General features: G+C 49.6%; 1 protein-coding gene across 1 annotated transcript; it reads left to right on the top strand.

Annotated features, from left to right (window-relative positions):
• Positions 1-2,645: 2,645 nt before the first annotated feature.
• STC2 (stanniocalcin 2) lies at positions 2,646-14,476 on the top strand. Its single transcript, XM_075057055.1, has 4 exons — positions 2,646-2,982; positions 5,220-5,362; positions 7,893-8,104; positions 11,662-14,476. The coding sequence occupies exons 1-4, from the start codon at positions 2,832-2,834 to the stop codon at positions 12,053-12,055; spliced, it is 900 nt and encodes a 299-aa protein (XP_074913156.1). The 5' UTR covers positions 2,646-2,831; the 3' UTR covers positions 12,056-14,476.
• The last annotated feature ends 869 nt before the right edge of the window (positions 14,477-15,345 follow it).

A 15,345-nucleotide genomic window follows, 5' to 3' on the forward strand; every position in this document is an offset into this window, starting at 1 on the left:
GAAAACAGCCTCTAAATCACTGGAATTGGTAACTATTCTATAAAATTACCTGGCACTCAAACTGGCAGTCGATCGTGCTGCCAGGGAGCGAGTTACACCGCGCTCCAAAAGATGCCAAATTTGCTAGAGCGTGACTTGTGTCTCATGCGCATTTTTCCTGACAGCGCTCACCTTTAAAAAGCAGGAGCGGCTTCCTGCCTTGCTAAGGAAGGGCTGAGTGGGACCAGATCCTCTAATCCCAGGAGCCCCCTGATGAGTGACCTCGAGAGAGAAAAGCAGGGAAAAATCCCCCAGCTCCGAGTGCCACCCGCCGCCCAGCAATGTCTGCTGAGCAGGAAGAGCTGGGAAATGCTCAATGTGCTGACAGCCGGCAGATTTCTTCACCAAATAGTGACACGAGGGGGTGCTATTTTAGGCACGGTTTTGGTAAAGAAAAAAAGAGGTGAAAATAACCTTGGATGGAGCGATTAATCCAATATAGGCTGAAGGGGAGGATGAGCCGCGCTAGGGCAGCCAGGGCTGCGTGGTTCAAAGGACACGCTCTGAGAAATGATGAGACCTGACTAGAGAAGTCAACCAGAGGGAGGAACCCGGGCTCTGGTGCATGGAGGATGCGCGGAATTCCTTTAAGTCGAAAGGGCAAAACCCATCCGAAAATTGTCACTTTAAAAAGAGACAGAAAGATTGATGAGGAATGGCTGCAGGAGGTCATCAGACCTAAAGCAGCAGGGAAAAGGCATTACGAGAAAGCACAATTCGTGAGGCAGAAGAAAAAAATTAAAATAGATATTACATGTATAATACAAACTTGCTGGTTAGGAACAGTACATCGGTTGTCACCTCCTCCAACAGAGAAAAACCTCTGTCCCTTAAATTCTCCTGCCCGTACTCCCCCTGTGCTGCTCCTGAGTTCATTCAGTCCCTGGTCTTTGAACACTGGAGATGAAAATTGTTAAAGTCAAGCTAGTGAGACCTAGCAAAGGCAATTAAATAGCAAAACTCTTCCGCAGTATAAATAGTAAGAGAACAAGGACAAAAGAAGGGCCACCAGGCACTCAGGGTGAGGTAAAAATGAAGAAGAAAAACCTATTCCTTTAATAGCCCTGTTGTCAAAAAGGGCAGAGCCCATCCCAGGGGCACAGGGGCTTTGCAGACATCTGCACTGGCACAGCGAGTTCCTTAGAGGAAAGCTGCAAGTTGCAGTTTACAAGGCAGCAGCGTATCGATAAAAGGGAATTTCCACACGAGCTTGGCACCGCCGCTCAGGATCGCAGTCTTAAAAAGATGTTTCGAAGTCAAACCCTAAAGAACGATAAACAAACTTTGCACCGCACCGACCCGGCAAACAAACCTCCTGGCCTGGGACAAAACCCGGGAAGGCCCAGGCGAGCAGAGCCGGGGGGGGGGGGATGTCTCGGGGGCTGCAAGGGGGGGCTGTCCAAACGTGCCTGGCCGTGGAGCCATGGTCCTGCGGCGCGGTGTCACGTCCCGCCGAGGAGACCCTTGCTCGGGGAGGTGTGAGTGGATTTCCTCAAGTGCATTTTGACAGCTGGGAGGAAGCGGGCGGCAGCAGCAGCTGGAGACATTCCTGCCTGCGTCCCCCCCCCCGGCGGGACCCCCGCCCCCGGCCCGGGCCGGCACAGCACGGCCCGGCAGGGCTCGGGGGCTGCTGGGGGAGGCAGGAGCCGCATGGGGCCCGCGGGGTCTGATGAAACATCTGATGTGCATTACGGCAGGGCAAGGGGAGACACGCACGCCCCCTCCCCAGCGAGCGCGGCACTTCTCATCACCTGCTAGAGATTTTCCTATGTTCCCCCCCCCCCCCCGGACAAAAGGGAGCGGGCAGAGCTGGCTGTGGGGTTGCTTCGGGGGGGGCTTGTAAGGGTGATGCTCTCCTCCCGGTGGTGGAATGGGGGGGCAGGGTGTCAAGGATGGCAGCCCCCGGCCCTGCTTCCCTGGCCGGGTCCGCACTCGGGTACCGCCACCACCACCCCCCAGGTGATGGATTTGGCCCCAATCCCCTCGGAGCTCGCAGGGTACAAAATCCCGAAGGGGGGGTGGGGGGGGGAAGCGAAGGCTTCCCAAGAAAGTCAGTGCCATAGCCGCTTCGGAGAGGGATTTTTTTTTTTTTTCTTTCTTCCTTTAAATCAAGTCTGGCAACGAGGCGTCAGTGGCGCAGGACGCCCGGCGCGGCAACCGGCTCCGGCCACGGGCACCCCCGCTGCTCCCCCCGCAAGGGGCAGCGCCGGGCCCCAAGTTGCCTTCCCCGCGGCTGCGGGGGGGGGAAACCGGCCGCTCGGTGGCTGCCTCCCTCCCTCCCTCCCGTGCCCCGCGCTTGTCCAAATCCCGCTTTTTCACCTTCTTTCCCCCCCCCCCATGCCGCCGGGGGAAGGCACCCACCACCCCCCCAGCCCCCTCTCCTCGCCGCCGGGGGGGGGGGGGTGCAGCCCCTTGCCCCCCCGCACGCCCATCCCCCGCGGGCCGGGGTTTTGGGTTTGGAGTTGGGGGGGGGGGGGCCGGGGGAGGCGGGAGGCTGCAACCTGCCGGCGGGGCAGGGCCGGCCCCCGGCGGGCGGTCGGAGCGGGCCGGCGGTTGCCATTGGCCGCGGCGCGGAGCGACACCTGCTCGGCTCCCTCATGCGAGTGACACCGGGGCTCGGCGGGGATATTTGAGGCACCCTCCGGAGACGGCCCCGCCGTCACTCCGCGCTCGCCGCCGAGCCGGGCACATGCGGTTCGCGGGGCCGCGGCGAGGAGCGCGCTGGGCCCGGGTGCGGCACCCCGCGGGGGAGGACGCGGCGGCGGCGGCGGCGGGGGGAGGAAGGCGCGACCATGTGCGCGGAGCTCCGCGGCAAGCTGCTGGCCCTGGCCCTGCTGCTCGCCAGCCCCCGGGTGGCGGCGGGGACTGAGGCCACCCACCCGCCGGAGGGACCGCAGGACAGGACCCCGCAGCAGAAGGGGCGCCTGTCTCTGCAGAACACAGGTACGGCGGGGTGGGGGGGGGTGCAAAGGTGGGGTGGCGGGGGGTGTGTGTGCATGTGTGTGTGTCCCCCCCCTCCTCCTGCCTCGCTGCTTCTGGAGCGCCGGGGAAATAGCCGCGTTGAGTTATGACAGGCGTTTTAATTCCGGCGTCCGACTGTCAAGGCATAAATCATCAGAGGAAATAAGAGCTCGCTCCTAATTACCTTTAAAGCCCGGCTTTGCCAAGCACGTGTTGCCCTTGCAACAGCCGCGGCAGCACTCCCGGGCGAAGCGCCTCTGCGGCCGCGCCGGGCACGGAGCGGCTGCCGGGCGGCCCCGGACCGGCGGGGAACGGGGAACGGGGGCGGCGGGAGCCCGGCGGAGATGCTGGGCTGGGGAGGAGAAAGTTTCTCGGCGCAGCCTTTGAAACCGGGTCGGGGGGTGACGGGGAGGGGGGGGGGGGCGGGAGGCGAGGGGAAGCGGCTGGAAATGACTGGTGCTTTGCCTCCTCCATAGGGAGTCGTGCAATGATGCAACGGACCGGGGGTTTCTCTCCTCCTCTCCCGCCCCCCTGCGCTCCCTCCCCCGGGTATTATCTGCCTAGAAAGAGAGAGCTGAGGCGTGCACTTCGCTGGATCGCTTCCCAGCCGTGCAAAGAGAGAGCGCGGGATCCAGACGCTTCCCTTCCCCCCCCCCCTCCCCCCCCCCTTTCTCCTTTTTCCCTTTTTTTTTTTTTTTTTTTTTAACACTCTCAGTGCTGCGAGACGTGTTTAAACACACACGAGCAGGAATGCACGAATGCCCATTAGGGACTGCCACATGTGAATCACGGCACTGTGCAGTTCTCAGCACGCTGGAGCCAGGACATGTGATCCGGCAAAGGGTTTGCATCCGGATGCCAACACAAGCACTACAGCTGAGCTCCCGGCCCCAAAAAAGCCCAGCTCCGCACTCTGCAGCTCTCCACAAAGAGCTCCATTTTCCCCCCCCCCCGCACCGCCCGGTGCGTGTGTGTTTGCGCAGCTTTTCGCGTGTGGCTGAGACAATCCCAGGAGCCGACCCCGGGGCTGCCCTGTCCCACCCCCAGATGCGCTTCGGGGCAGGTAGAAGCCTGGAGGGGGGGGGGGAGGCAGCGGCAGTGATTTGGTTTTGAGCTGGGGGGGGTTCCGTGTGAACTCCATCAGACTCCGCATTTACATCCGCGGCTCCTCTCTCTGCCTCGCAGCGGGTTGAAATTAGACCGAAAGTTGCTGTAAAGACTTGCAAATGGACCGCATGGCAAAGGGGGAGGCTGGGGATGTCTGAAACACGCTGCGGTTCGGAGGGGGATTAGGCTGGCTCCCAAGGGCGAGCTTTAATTAAAGGTGCCACTAGGGCACAGAGTACAGGAATTCTTAGCATCCTCAGTTCTGGTCTAAAAGCTGCCCCTGTTTAACTTTATCCCTAGGCTTTTTCAGCAACCACCTTCCCTCTGGCAGTACTACTACGTCCATTTTTTTTTTTAAAGGACCAGAAGCTGTCTTGTTAAGAATTAGATTTTTGGGGGTTTTTTTGGTAAGTGAGTATTAGACAGCATTTTTTTTTTTTTACAGTATTACATAACACCTGACAGGGCAGAATAAACACATATGTAGCAGCTACTTGCAGTAGATCAATTTTATGTTCTACATACATAAATGTATATATTCCATTGATTTCTGCATAGGTGAGGACATAGTTGCAGCTTTATGCAACACTCGGTGCAAAGGACTTTATTTATCAGTGGGAGTTTTGCCATTAACTTTGTAGACATCACGACAGAGGAAACCCAGTGGTCTGTAAAAAAACCATCATGGTAAATCGCCAGAAACTAACTCAAAGTACCAGAAATGAGAAATTTTAGCTGGCTGGGTCCTGGGCTTCTCATTTTGGCACTTGAATTTGATGGGGGGCTTTGTACAAGTCAGACAGCAAAAATCATGCCCGTCCTCTGCTCCTGAGGAATGCAAAAGCATTAGACAGTTCTCAAGTGAAATAGCTTGACGTAAGCGTAGTGGATTTGGCATTTACTTCTTGGATATTACTTTCATAACATAATACACCCAAGTTTTGGCCTAATTTCTGCAAAAAGTGGGCATGCTGTGGGTACAATAACTTGTCACGTGTTTTTTCTTTCGAACTGATGATGTTAGCAGAATAACTCTTTCCTTCCCCGCCCCTACCCACCACCAGCTTCTATGAACAGTTCTGCAAATTAACTGTAATCAATGCTCATTTTAGCTGAAATCCAGCACTGCCTGGTTAATGCTGGCGATGTGGGATGTGGAGTGTTTGAATGCTTTGAAAACAATTCTTGTGAGATCCGAGGCTTACACGAGATCTGCATGACATTCCTGCACAACGCTGGAAAATTTGATGCCCAGGTAACACAGCAAAATGTCCTACGTATCTGCTTGCTTCTAATATACACTTGGCATGTATTTTAGTTCCTTAACACACCTTTGAAAAAAGAGTTACCGTAACGGAACAAATTTACATTTGCACATGACCAGCTTCCCTAAGAATTTTTCTGTGAAAGGGTCCAGAATCAAGACCCCAGAACAGTAATAGAGCAGTGGTGTGCAACCTGTCCCAGGAGACAGGCTGTCTCTAGCTACAGCTCCCTGTGATCACTTCTTCCTCCTGTACCCAGGATAATTAAATCAGAACACTAACGTAGCTGAACGTGGTTTTCAGAAACACTAAGCGGCTTAAGCTTCTACACCATGTTTGTTCAAAGCTGATTCAGAAATGCAACTTAGGCACCCAGCTCATTTAGACATATCAAAATATTTCCCAATGTGCAGTTATTAAAGTTGGTTCTCAAGACTTGCACACAACCAGTACAGGCAATCTCCTAAAGCTGCTGTACTCAAATAAGTCTTTGGTTCAAGCACTGACATTAAAATACATTACTTAGATGGTATGCAGTATTAAGTTTGTCTCCTTCATTTTCTCCCCAGACCATTTATGCATCATTGAGACATCCTGTTATTATGTCTTATAAACCTACTCTCCCATTTCAGTGTGGAGGGAAGAGAACATTACGACGGGCCAGCGGCATTTGGCTTGACCATGTGGTTTACAGTATAACTTGACTAAAAGCACCAGCTACATGGCACTGTTAAAAGCATGTTATAAAGTAGAGCTGCCTTGAGGATTCAGCCTGTTCTACCAGGGATGGTGGGGCCACCCAATAGGAGGCACTGTTAAAGTGCTGGAGTTCGGGGTTCAAATTCTCAAGGATGTACAAAGGGTCTGGCTAACCATTAAAATGGGAATTGTTTCTTCTGTGGGTATCTGAAAATGTTCGACTTAATTTCCAAGTGGCTTCCAGAAAATGCTCGTTTATTTTTGCACAATATTCTGTCAGTGAACAAAGTTGACCAAAAAAGTAAGCGCTGTTGGGAGAGGAGGGAAACGTGCCTGTGAATGCTGAGTGTAGTCATTGATGCCTATTCCCCAGGATCCCCAGATACTGCTAATCAAATACAGCCTGTTTCATACCCAAGCTGTCTCCATTGCAATGCACAAGTATTAAACCCCTGGAGCTTTATTTAATACAGAGGTGACTTTAGCCTCTGCTATGACATGGCTTTTCATGGTTCATCTCTGTATTATCTACAGTTATTTCAGGCTGCATTAAATGACAAGATTAACATTGGCCATTTTCCGCTCTCTGCTTTCTGCTCTCCTTTCTTCTCTCTGAAACCTGAGAACTGATGTTAGGTTTGGTTTGTATAAGAATTTTCTTTTTTATCCTTATTTGCCTACTGTGCTGTGTGTGTTTGTTACTGAAGGGAAGGGCAAGTAAGAGTCATTGGTAGGGGGAATGGAAACGGATGATAACTGAAGCAGTTCTTTGATCAGCAAGAAACATTTCTGGCTTGAAATAATTTGGGGATAACATCTGCTTGCAGGTCTGGGTGAATCTTAGTTAATGTCAGTGGAGCTGTGACAGTGTACCCTTTGGATAAAGGATAACAAGAATTTGGTCTTCATGAAGCATTTGTGTAAAATAATCTGAAGCTGATGAAGAGATGGGGCAGTGCAGGAGGCTTCCACACACCTATTGCTCAGCAAAATAAAGGGAGTCTGAGCAGAGCTGTCAGACTGCGGCACGTGCACCGTGTATGGCAACTATGGTATCACATAGCAAAGAGAAAAGGAAGGGATGGGTTTGATGCCCACTAAGCAATTGAATGAAGGAACTGCAAACAGTGATTAAACAGATGCTGCTAAAGCAGCTTTCCTGCAACTTTTTTTAGTTTCTTGATGGCATTTTTTTAATCTCAATTTCTTGCAGCAAACAGACATCAAGACACTGTTGGATTATTATTAGTGCTGATTTGAGTCCCTCTCTGATGAAGTGGTAGTAGAGAAAATACAGCTGGGGAATGGGGCAGATACATATAGACAATGCATACGTGTCTGAGTTTTTATTTTGAAATTAGTTTGCAAAAAAAAACTAATTTGCAGTTACTGAATGGGTATCGGCTTGTGGTCCTGGGGACCTGAGCCGTGGCAGGGTGCCCTCTTCTTTGTGTGAACCTGCTGTGCTGCCACCCCAGAAGCAAATGAAGCCAGGAGCTCCAGCATTGACTTATTTCAAGGTGCTTACTTTTGCCCTTTCCCTTGTTGGGCATTCAGCTGTTGGGGCAGAGGAAACCTCGGAATACCACTGAGGAAGCCCCTCTGTGTTCAGCTCCGCTGGGATAGCAAAGTCAGGTTAACTTGGCATGGTCTTTAAGGGCAGAGAAACAAAGAGAAGAGGGAGAAAAGCCATTAAGTGATACCCTTAGCAATCTAATAACCCTTGACATTGTCCTACAGAGGAGCAGCTAGCTGGGCATAAATCATCTGCTGTGCTTAATGGACAAAAAACCAGACCTACTCCGTTTCTTTTCTTCTCAGGGAAAATCCTTCATTAAAGACGCTCTGAAGTGTAAGGCTCATGCCTTGAGGCATAAATTCAGCTGCATCAGCCGTAAGTGCCCTGCCATTAAAGAGATGGTGTTCCAGTTGCAGCGGGAGTGCTACCTGAAGCATGACCTCTGCTCCGCTGCCAAGGAGAACGTCCAGGTCATTGTGGAGATGATTCACTTCAAAGACCTGCTGCAGCATGAGTAAGTGCCTCCATGCTAGTGCAGTCAGGGGCGTGGGAGCTCCTTCCAGGAGCACGATGGTGCCAATGGGCTGCGCATCTGCCCAAGAGCTGTTTCACTTCTTTCTGGCCCGTAAGCACGTCTTGTTTTCCCAGGTACCAGACCAAGGTAATGCCTTCTTCGCAGGGGCACTTGCAGACTAGTGTGTTTACAAAGGGCTGGATGTGACTGGAAGGAGGTGAAATGGGTTGAAGTTGGATTTGGCTGTCCCTTTGGTCCTTTAGGAAATACAGTGTTGGTCTCTGCTGTTTCCAGAAGCATCTCAAAATGTCTCTGTGCTTTCTGAGCGCAAAGGCAGCATTCCTGACCCCAGTATCTTGTTAAAGATGACAGCTAGAGGAGAAGGGGGAAGAAGGTCTATGCAAAGTTGTCAGTAAGATGGTAATTTCTTCTTTAAATACATACTTTCAAATGTCTTGTAGTTAATTGTCCCTGAAAGAGCTGCAGTCCCCCAGGTAATCTTCCATTCATCTTACTCCTTATTAATCTCAGATGCCTTTTAATAAAACATGGAGCTGTACAAAATGAAGGCACAAGTCAGATTTTGAGGAGTTCATCCCCCTGACTGGGAACACAGCTGCCCTCTGAGGAATGGCAGGCACGAATCCTATTTGGAATTGATCAAAGCTGCTACATGACAGCAACAAACCGGGCACAAGCTGTTTGTACCAACTCTTTGTGCACAGATGCAAAAATAGGAGCCTGTTTTTCTTGCAGGTGAACATCTTGCTCCCAAACAAGAAGGCTGAGCCACAGCCTGGCAGCAGATTTAACCTTAGAGCATCTTCCTACCACGCCTCTATGCCTTCTTAGCCCTAGCAGATATTAGCACAGAAACCCAAAATCCCAGCAATCATGACAGATACATTTTTTTCTTTTACAGAATCATATCTTCTGGACTTTTAGCCTTGCATTTTCATTGGTCTCCAAAAGAGCTGTGCCCCGGTTCCCTTACTTTCTGTTGAAAACCACCCCCCTAATACTTAAGCTGCAGTTGCAGAGAGACACTCTGATGCCAGTTTAATCTGAAATGCAGAATTATTTGCTGTGGTTTGTACGAGCTGAACATGGTGGCCTGAAAGCAAGGCCCTTTCCGTGGATGCTCCTGAGGCTGGGATCAAAGGCAGATTTTGGCCTTGCCGGGGGGAGAGGGGAAGCAGGGCTCCATCCTGCCCAGCAGCACCTCTCTGTGGGCACTGCTCAGGCTGTGTTAGTAGGCTATAAATTGGGTACTTGGTACCAGTTAACCCCCCCCATTGCTTGGCCTGTCCAAAGAGAAGTAAGTTATCCTTGTTTTACAAATGCACTAAAGCAGGAGTGCTCAAAGGCAGCTGCTTATTCCTGGGGAGCTTAACTGGGGGGTTCTCGGTTTGAGAAGAGACGGATCATTCAGCTAAACACCTATAATTTGCATGATCTCATTTAGAGCTTCCTACACTTCATTTTCAGCATCTCACAGAGTCGGAGCTTAGCTTTCCTATGCGGGACTCCCCAAATAGAAGCCAGCCAGCCTCCTCCCCTCCCCTAAATTTAGAGGCCATCTCTGAAGCTTTTGAACTAAGGAACTTGTTCAAGATCAATAGGCAAGTGTGGCAGAGCTGGAAATAAAATCACGTCTGCTGACTTGCAGCCTTGTGCTCAGTTCAGGTACTATGGTCAGGCCAGCTGAAATGCAGAAAGTAAAACAGTGAAGGAGAAATGGGCCAGTATTAATCCGCAGGGCTCTGGCAGACTCTGAATACCTGAAATATTTGGCAGCTGAGCCACTTTCTAGTCATACCAGCAACCTTTTTCTTCCAAAGATTTTTGTAAAGGTTATGTCCAACTTCAACAACTGATTGCTCCCTTTGTATTTTTTTTTTTCTTCTGCTGGATCACTTTGTATGCGATGTGCTCAGTTCTCTCTCATCTTCTATTTTACGTTTAAAACAAAACCTAAGAGCGGAGCAGCAAGTGGCAGCTCTCAGACTTGTTCTCTGACTCTTTTATTTGGACTGTTTTCTCCCGACGAGTGTTGAGGAACACGGTCGGGGCAGTGAAGTCTCCTCCTGAGTCAGCTGCGGTGGGGTGGGGGTCAGGCTGATTTGCTATGGTGGAAGTGGTGACAGGCCCTGGCAGATCAGTTGCTGCTGCATTCCAAGTAACTTTTTTTAAACGACAGAAACAATCCAAACATGGGAAATATTTTGAGATAGGGGAATAGGTGGCTTTCCCAGATTAGTCATTCAAAATGAGTTTAAGCAGTTGGGCAAAGTAAAAATCAGGGTAGTGTCAGACACTGATCATAATCTGTTGGTTTTCCTCATCTCTTCTGACTTAGTCCATGGGAAGAGATTTAGACTTGTCCACAGCCACTAGAGCTGGTGGACTGTGTGCCCAGAAGGTGCACCCCCACCACCCCACACCACCATGACTGCTGACCCCAGGCAGTTCTCCGCTTGCGCCGTGGATGGTTCCTACCGTGGAAGACTTTTAAGCACGTCCTTCTGGGCCTGCTAGCAGCGGTTGTGTCAATAAACAACATCAATATTGACCCACAAAACTTGTGACCGCGACTATTTTAAAATCGCTGCACTCGGTGACCCATGGCTGAGGCAGCCAAAGTGCCTGCGCTGGGGCGGCGTTGTGCCGTGGGGCACGGAGGGACAGGTGGGAAGCAGGAAAGGTATTTGGCCATGGCTTGTTCGGAGTCCTTATGTGGCTGGGAAAAGGTATATACTGAAAGCTGTACTCAACTCTGTAAGGAAATTAAGAGGAAAAAAAAAAAAGAAAAAAAAAAAAACTTGGTGTGGGAAGAAACAGTGCCACCAAAGCAGATTTCCATGTGTCTGTGCAGTCGGATCCTGAGTCCAGATAGGATCTTGCTTGTGGTGGAGATCAACACCTAGTGCTTCAGGGAAAGCTAAAGATGATGAGAAAAGCCGGAGAACCTCTAGCTGAGTATCTGTTGCTCTTCACAGCGGTGAGGAAAGGCCTCCTTCTTGCAGACCAGTGATCAGTGTGTGCTCTGTACCAGCTGTTCACCTGGAGATAGCAAGCAGTTTGATGAAGTTGATGGCTCTGTGCGTGAACAGGTTTCCTTTTGTCATGTATCCTGACTAATAAAGATGAAGGGGCACGGAAAGAGGTAGAGGCAGGTGTGAGATAGCAGTTCTTCCCATTTGCCAAGCCTGTAGACCTCTTACTCCTCTGGTGGACATTACAGTTCTCCCAGAGCATCTCTGGTGGGGGAGCAATCAAGGCAGATCCAGCACTTGAGTGAAGCTTCGTTTGACAGGATGCCATCACGTGCATTTCTTACAGCAATATGGCTGATCAGAATATAATACGTTGCATAATAAACATATGGTGCAGAATTGCTGTACGAGGCTGCCGAGTCAGTGGGTAGCAGGGGGCTGACGCTACTGAATGTGCTGTGCACGAGGGAGGGTAAGGTAGAGAGGCCATTACACTCGTTTACTCATGGATAACTCTTATATATTTTTTGACTCTCCTCTTGCTGTTCCCTTTACCTCTAGGCCATATGTTGACCTAGTGAATATCCTGCTCACCTGTGGCGAGGAGGTGAAAAAGGCAATAACAAGAAGCGTCCAGGCCCAGTGCGAACAGAACTGGGGAAGTCTCTGCTCCATTCTGAGCTTCTGCACCTCGGCTGTGCACGGCGACACCATCCTGGGTCCCGAGAAGAAGCCCGGGGAAGGCAGCAAGGCCGCTGCTGGCCGCGGGGACATGCTGGCCCACTCCGACTCCGACCACAGGGAGAGCTCGCGAGCACCTAAGGGAGAGAGAGGTACCAAGGGCCACCTGAACGCCCATGCCCGGGTGAAAGCTGGGGGCCACGGTCCCAAAGGGGCACAGGGGATCATGGACCGGGCAGACGAACTGTCCGACTTCTCTGACATCCGGAGGTGAAAAAAGGCACCAACTCCCCGTTCCCCCCATCCTCCCCCTCCACTGGAAGCCGCCTCCGTTGAGTCCCATCTTCCCGTCTATGGACATTCCAAAGCATTTCCCATTCAGAGGTCAAGCACAGGGCATTGCAAGATATATATGGACCTCAGCAACAGTGTATATAGTAGCAAAGGGAGAGCAGTGGCAATGGGTTATCGATCCAGCAAACTCGACACTTGAGCAGCCACCAAATGTGGCAAAATATCTCCAGCTAAATTCTTTTCCCCTTTTTTATGGAATGGACGTCAGTTGAAATTTAGGATCTTGTTTGGGGATTGTTGGGTTGTTTTGGGGGTTTGTTTTTTTTTTCTCTTGGTCCCCTTGGCTGGGGAGAAGGTTCCAAGAGGGCTCTGCCAGATTGCATGTGGCCGCTTGTGGCTTAGCACCTCCGCAGGTTTAGGGCACAGCCTTACAGCAGATGGCTGAATTCCAGGGGGATTTGGTTGCTGCCTGTGGCTGAGAACACAAGAGCTCAAGGCTCTCTATGTGACACTCTGTAATGAAATAGCTACCCCGTCTCTCGCACGGGAACCGTGCAGTTGGAGCTCCACCGCTTTCTCTTAACTAACTTCTGAGCCATTGTTCCCATCCGGGTGATGCTGCCTAGTTTAAGTGCCCCCTGTTTGTTTTTTAACCACTGCATAATTTGACACTTGCTAATCCAATCACTCCAGCGTATCGAAGGCGAGTCGTCAGCTTCCAGACAAGGCAATGCGACTGTTAAGACTTGCACAGTATGGAGGACCCCCAAGAGTATGCTCGCGGACCTCTAAAAACCCTGTGCATATTCTCTGCTTACACCTGCCCACTCAGTGACAGAGGTCCTCCAGCCCTACGGACAGCCCAAGGTTAAAGGATGGGCACAGGCTCAGACAGCAAAGGACCCCATATACGTAGTTCTTCTGCAGGGCTGTGTTGAAGGCCCACCAGAAATCTGTCTCTCCTTACCAGTAGCATGGTGTGGTTTGCTGGGATGTGGAGCCCCACTCTAACCTGCCTATCAGCTGTGGTTTATCCAAATGCCAAAGATAAGGAGAGGGGGTTGACTTGGGTTTTTTTAATTGTCAGATAATGACCACCAATCTCTGCAGAATGAGTTACTAGAGATGAAGAGTGTCAAGAGCTTATTGTCTCTAAGCGGTTTTAAGTGTGAATGAGGTGTTTGGACACATCTCTCCTACCCCCTATGCAATTGTAATTCTCAGGTTGCAGACCTGCAATCCTATATCCCCAGATACTGTACTGGAAATGGAGGTTACAGCATCCATGGGGACAGAAGGGTGAGCTCTTCGGCTTCCTCTAAAGAAAAAGCGAGTTTTCTTAGAAAGTGGGAATCGCACCAGGGATTTGAGCCTTCTCATTTAGAAAGTTTGGGAGGAAAGCTGTGGGGGCAGGAAGGCAGTTCAGTAGAGACAGAACGTACCCGGTGAACTAACGTACGTCTTGTCGCATGGTGGGAAGGAGCTGTATAAACAGTAGAGGGTGTTGGAATTTGGCTACAATTTCCAACTCAGATTTTAGTTACTGCTAAGTGAACACAGCTCCTAATAGCTATATTCAGGGTTTAATGCATGTATCCACCCGCAGAAGTTATAGGCATTGCTTTTAATAGAAGCCACGTAGGAAGCAAGAGAGGACCGTTAAGTCGAAAAGGTGTGTCTCTATGTGATCACCAGGTCTTTGTTTAAAGACATGACCTTGATCCTGCCTGATTTTAGCTAAGTTCTGTGACAGAATTTTCATTTGACTTTATTGGGAAGAGGTGAGATCGGGCCAGGTACTGTAGCAGCAAAGACCATGCTGACCTGAGGAGCGGAGCTCTGGCGGTGAGAGTGCCGGCTGCCCCGGTGGGTTGTAGTGAAGCTGTCCCACGGATGGGGCACCCAGGCTGTCCCACGGAGGAGCTTGCCAAGGTTGGGTCAGGCCTGCCTCTGATGGCCAACTCCTGCTCCAAAACCAAGTGGCTGCTGGTGGGACCGTAAGAAGGTTTCTAGCATGCCTCCGTGGGTTTCCTGTGAGCGTCCTCTCCCCCTTGGTGACATATAGCCACCATGAAGAACAAGCTCAAACCAAAAAGACAATCCAAGCGTTTTAGCAAAAAAAAAAACAAAAACAAAAAACACACCAAACGCAAAACAGAGACAACAACTCGCTACCAATGTAATGTTCTTGCATTGAACTAAAATAAGATCCCTCTCTCATTAGAGGTCTGATTCATCAATGGGAACCAAACATATAGATCTACATCTTTGAATGTCTCAGTCAACATATCACCTCAGCATGCATACAGTTTTATTTGTATTCATTCGTTCTGTGGGGGAAATTGTATATTCCCCTTGTTTAGTCAATGAACATTTGGGGGGGGGGGGCAAGCTGTGGGTGGGAGGGGTTTTTGTATAAGGCATAACTTTTTTTTCCTCTGTGTGTGAAGATTTTATGTGTTCATCTACTGATTCCACATATGCTATTATTGTAAATATTTAACATTTCTATTTATTATAGTGTCTCCATTTAAAAAAGAACACTGCTGGCTATGATAATTTAAACGTACGTCATGACCTGTGTTGTATATATTCATGCCACTAGTATGTTTTTTTATGTTTAAAGCTGCATAAATATAGTTTTATACAGTTCCATAATGTTATTGACAGCATAAATCATTTATTTATTGTTAAACCTTCTTTCATATCTAACAAATAGGGTGCGTTTTACCTGAGATTATTTTATTGCGACATCTACATAGCCTTAATTCTTTATAAAAAAGAAAAAAATTGTCCATTTAGATACTGTATGATGCTTTAATTCACATTCCTTATGAACTTGCTGTTCATGAAGGAGGTTTAGCTTAAAAGCCAAGGTATGAATGTTTCCTTTACGCTTTGCATCTGGAATGAGTCTTGTTCTGGAATGAAAATACTGGGAAAAGCAAAATGCCTACTGGAAAAGATAGCAGTAAACCCTGGAAAATGCTGTCCTAACTTAAAGTGCTGAACTAAAAGGAAAAAAAGAAAAGCTAAAAAAAAAAAAAAAGACAAACTGTCCTTAATTCCAAATCTCTGGGAGAAAAACATACTAGTTTTATCTCATGTAGGATTTGCAGCCAAATAAGCTTGTAAAAAAAAAAATGCATATGGCTTTAGACAAAGCTCTGTACCTTTCACACTATTATTTTCCTTAAACACTAATAAATGTTTTGAATAAGTCTGTGGCTGGGTTTTGTTTAGCTGGAATTTCAGCTGCTGCGATAAGGG

The sequence above is a fragment of the Buteo buteo genome, chromosome 24 (genome assembly GCF_964188355.1).
Source record: "Buteo buteo chromosome 24, bButBut1.hap1.1, whole genome shotgun sequence".
Taxonomy (NCBI): domain Eukaryota; kingdom Metazoa; phylum Chordata; class Aves; order Accipitriformes; family Accipitridae; genus Buteo; species Buteo buteo.

Excerpts from the sequence above, each read along its gene's own strand:
- STC2 (XM_075057055.1), top strand. The coding sequence starts at position 2,832 with ATGTGCGCGGAGCTCCGCGGCAAGCTGCTGGCCCTGGCCCTGCTGCTC. Across the intron at positions 2,983-5,219 it reads CCTGTCTCTGCAGAACACAG|CTGAAATCCAGCACTGCCTG; the intron begins GTACGGCGGGGT and ends TGCTCATTTTAG. Across the intron at positions 5,363-7,892 it reads CTGGAAAATTTGATGCCCAG|GGAAAATCCTTCATTAAAGA; the intron begins GTAACACAGCAA and ends TTTTCTTCTCAG.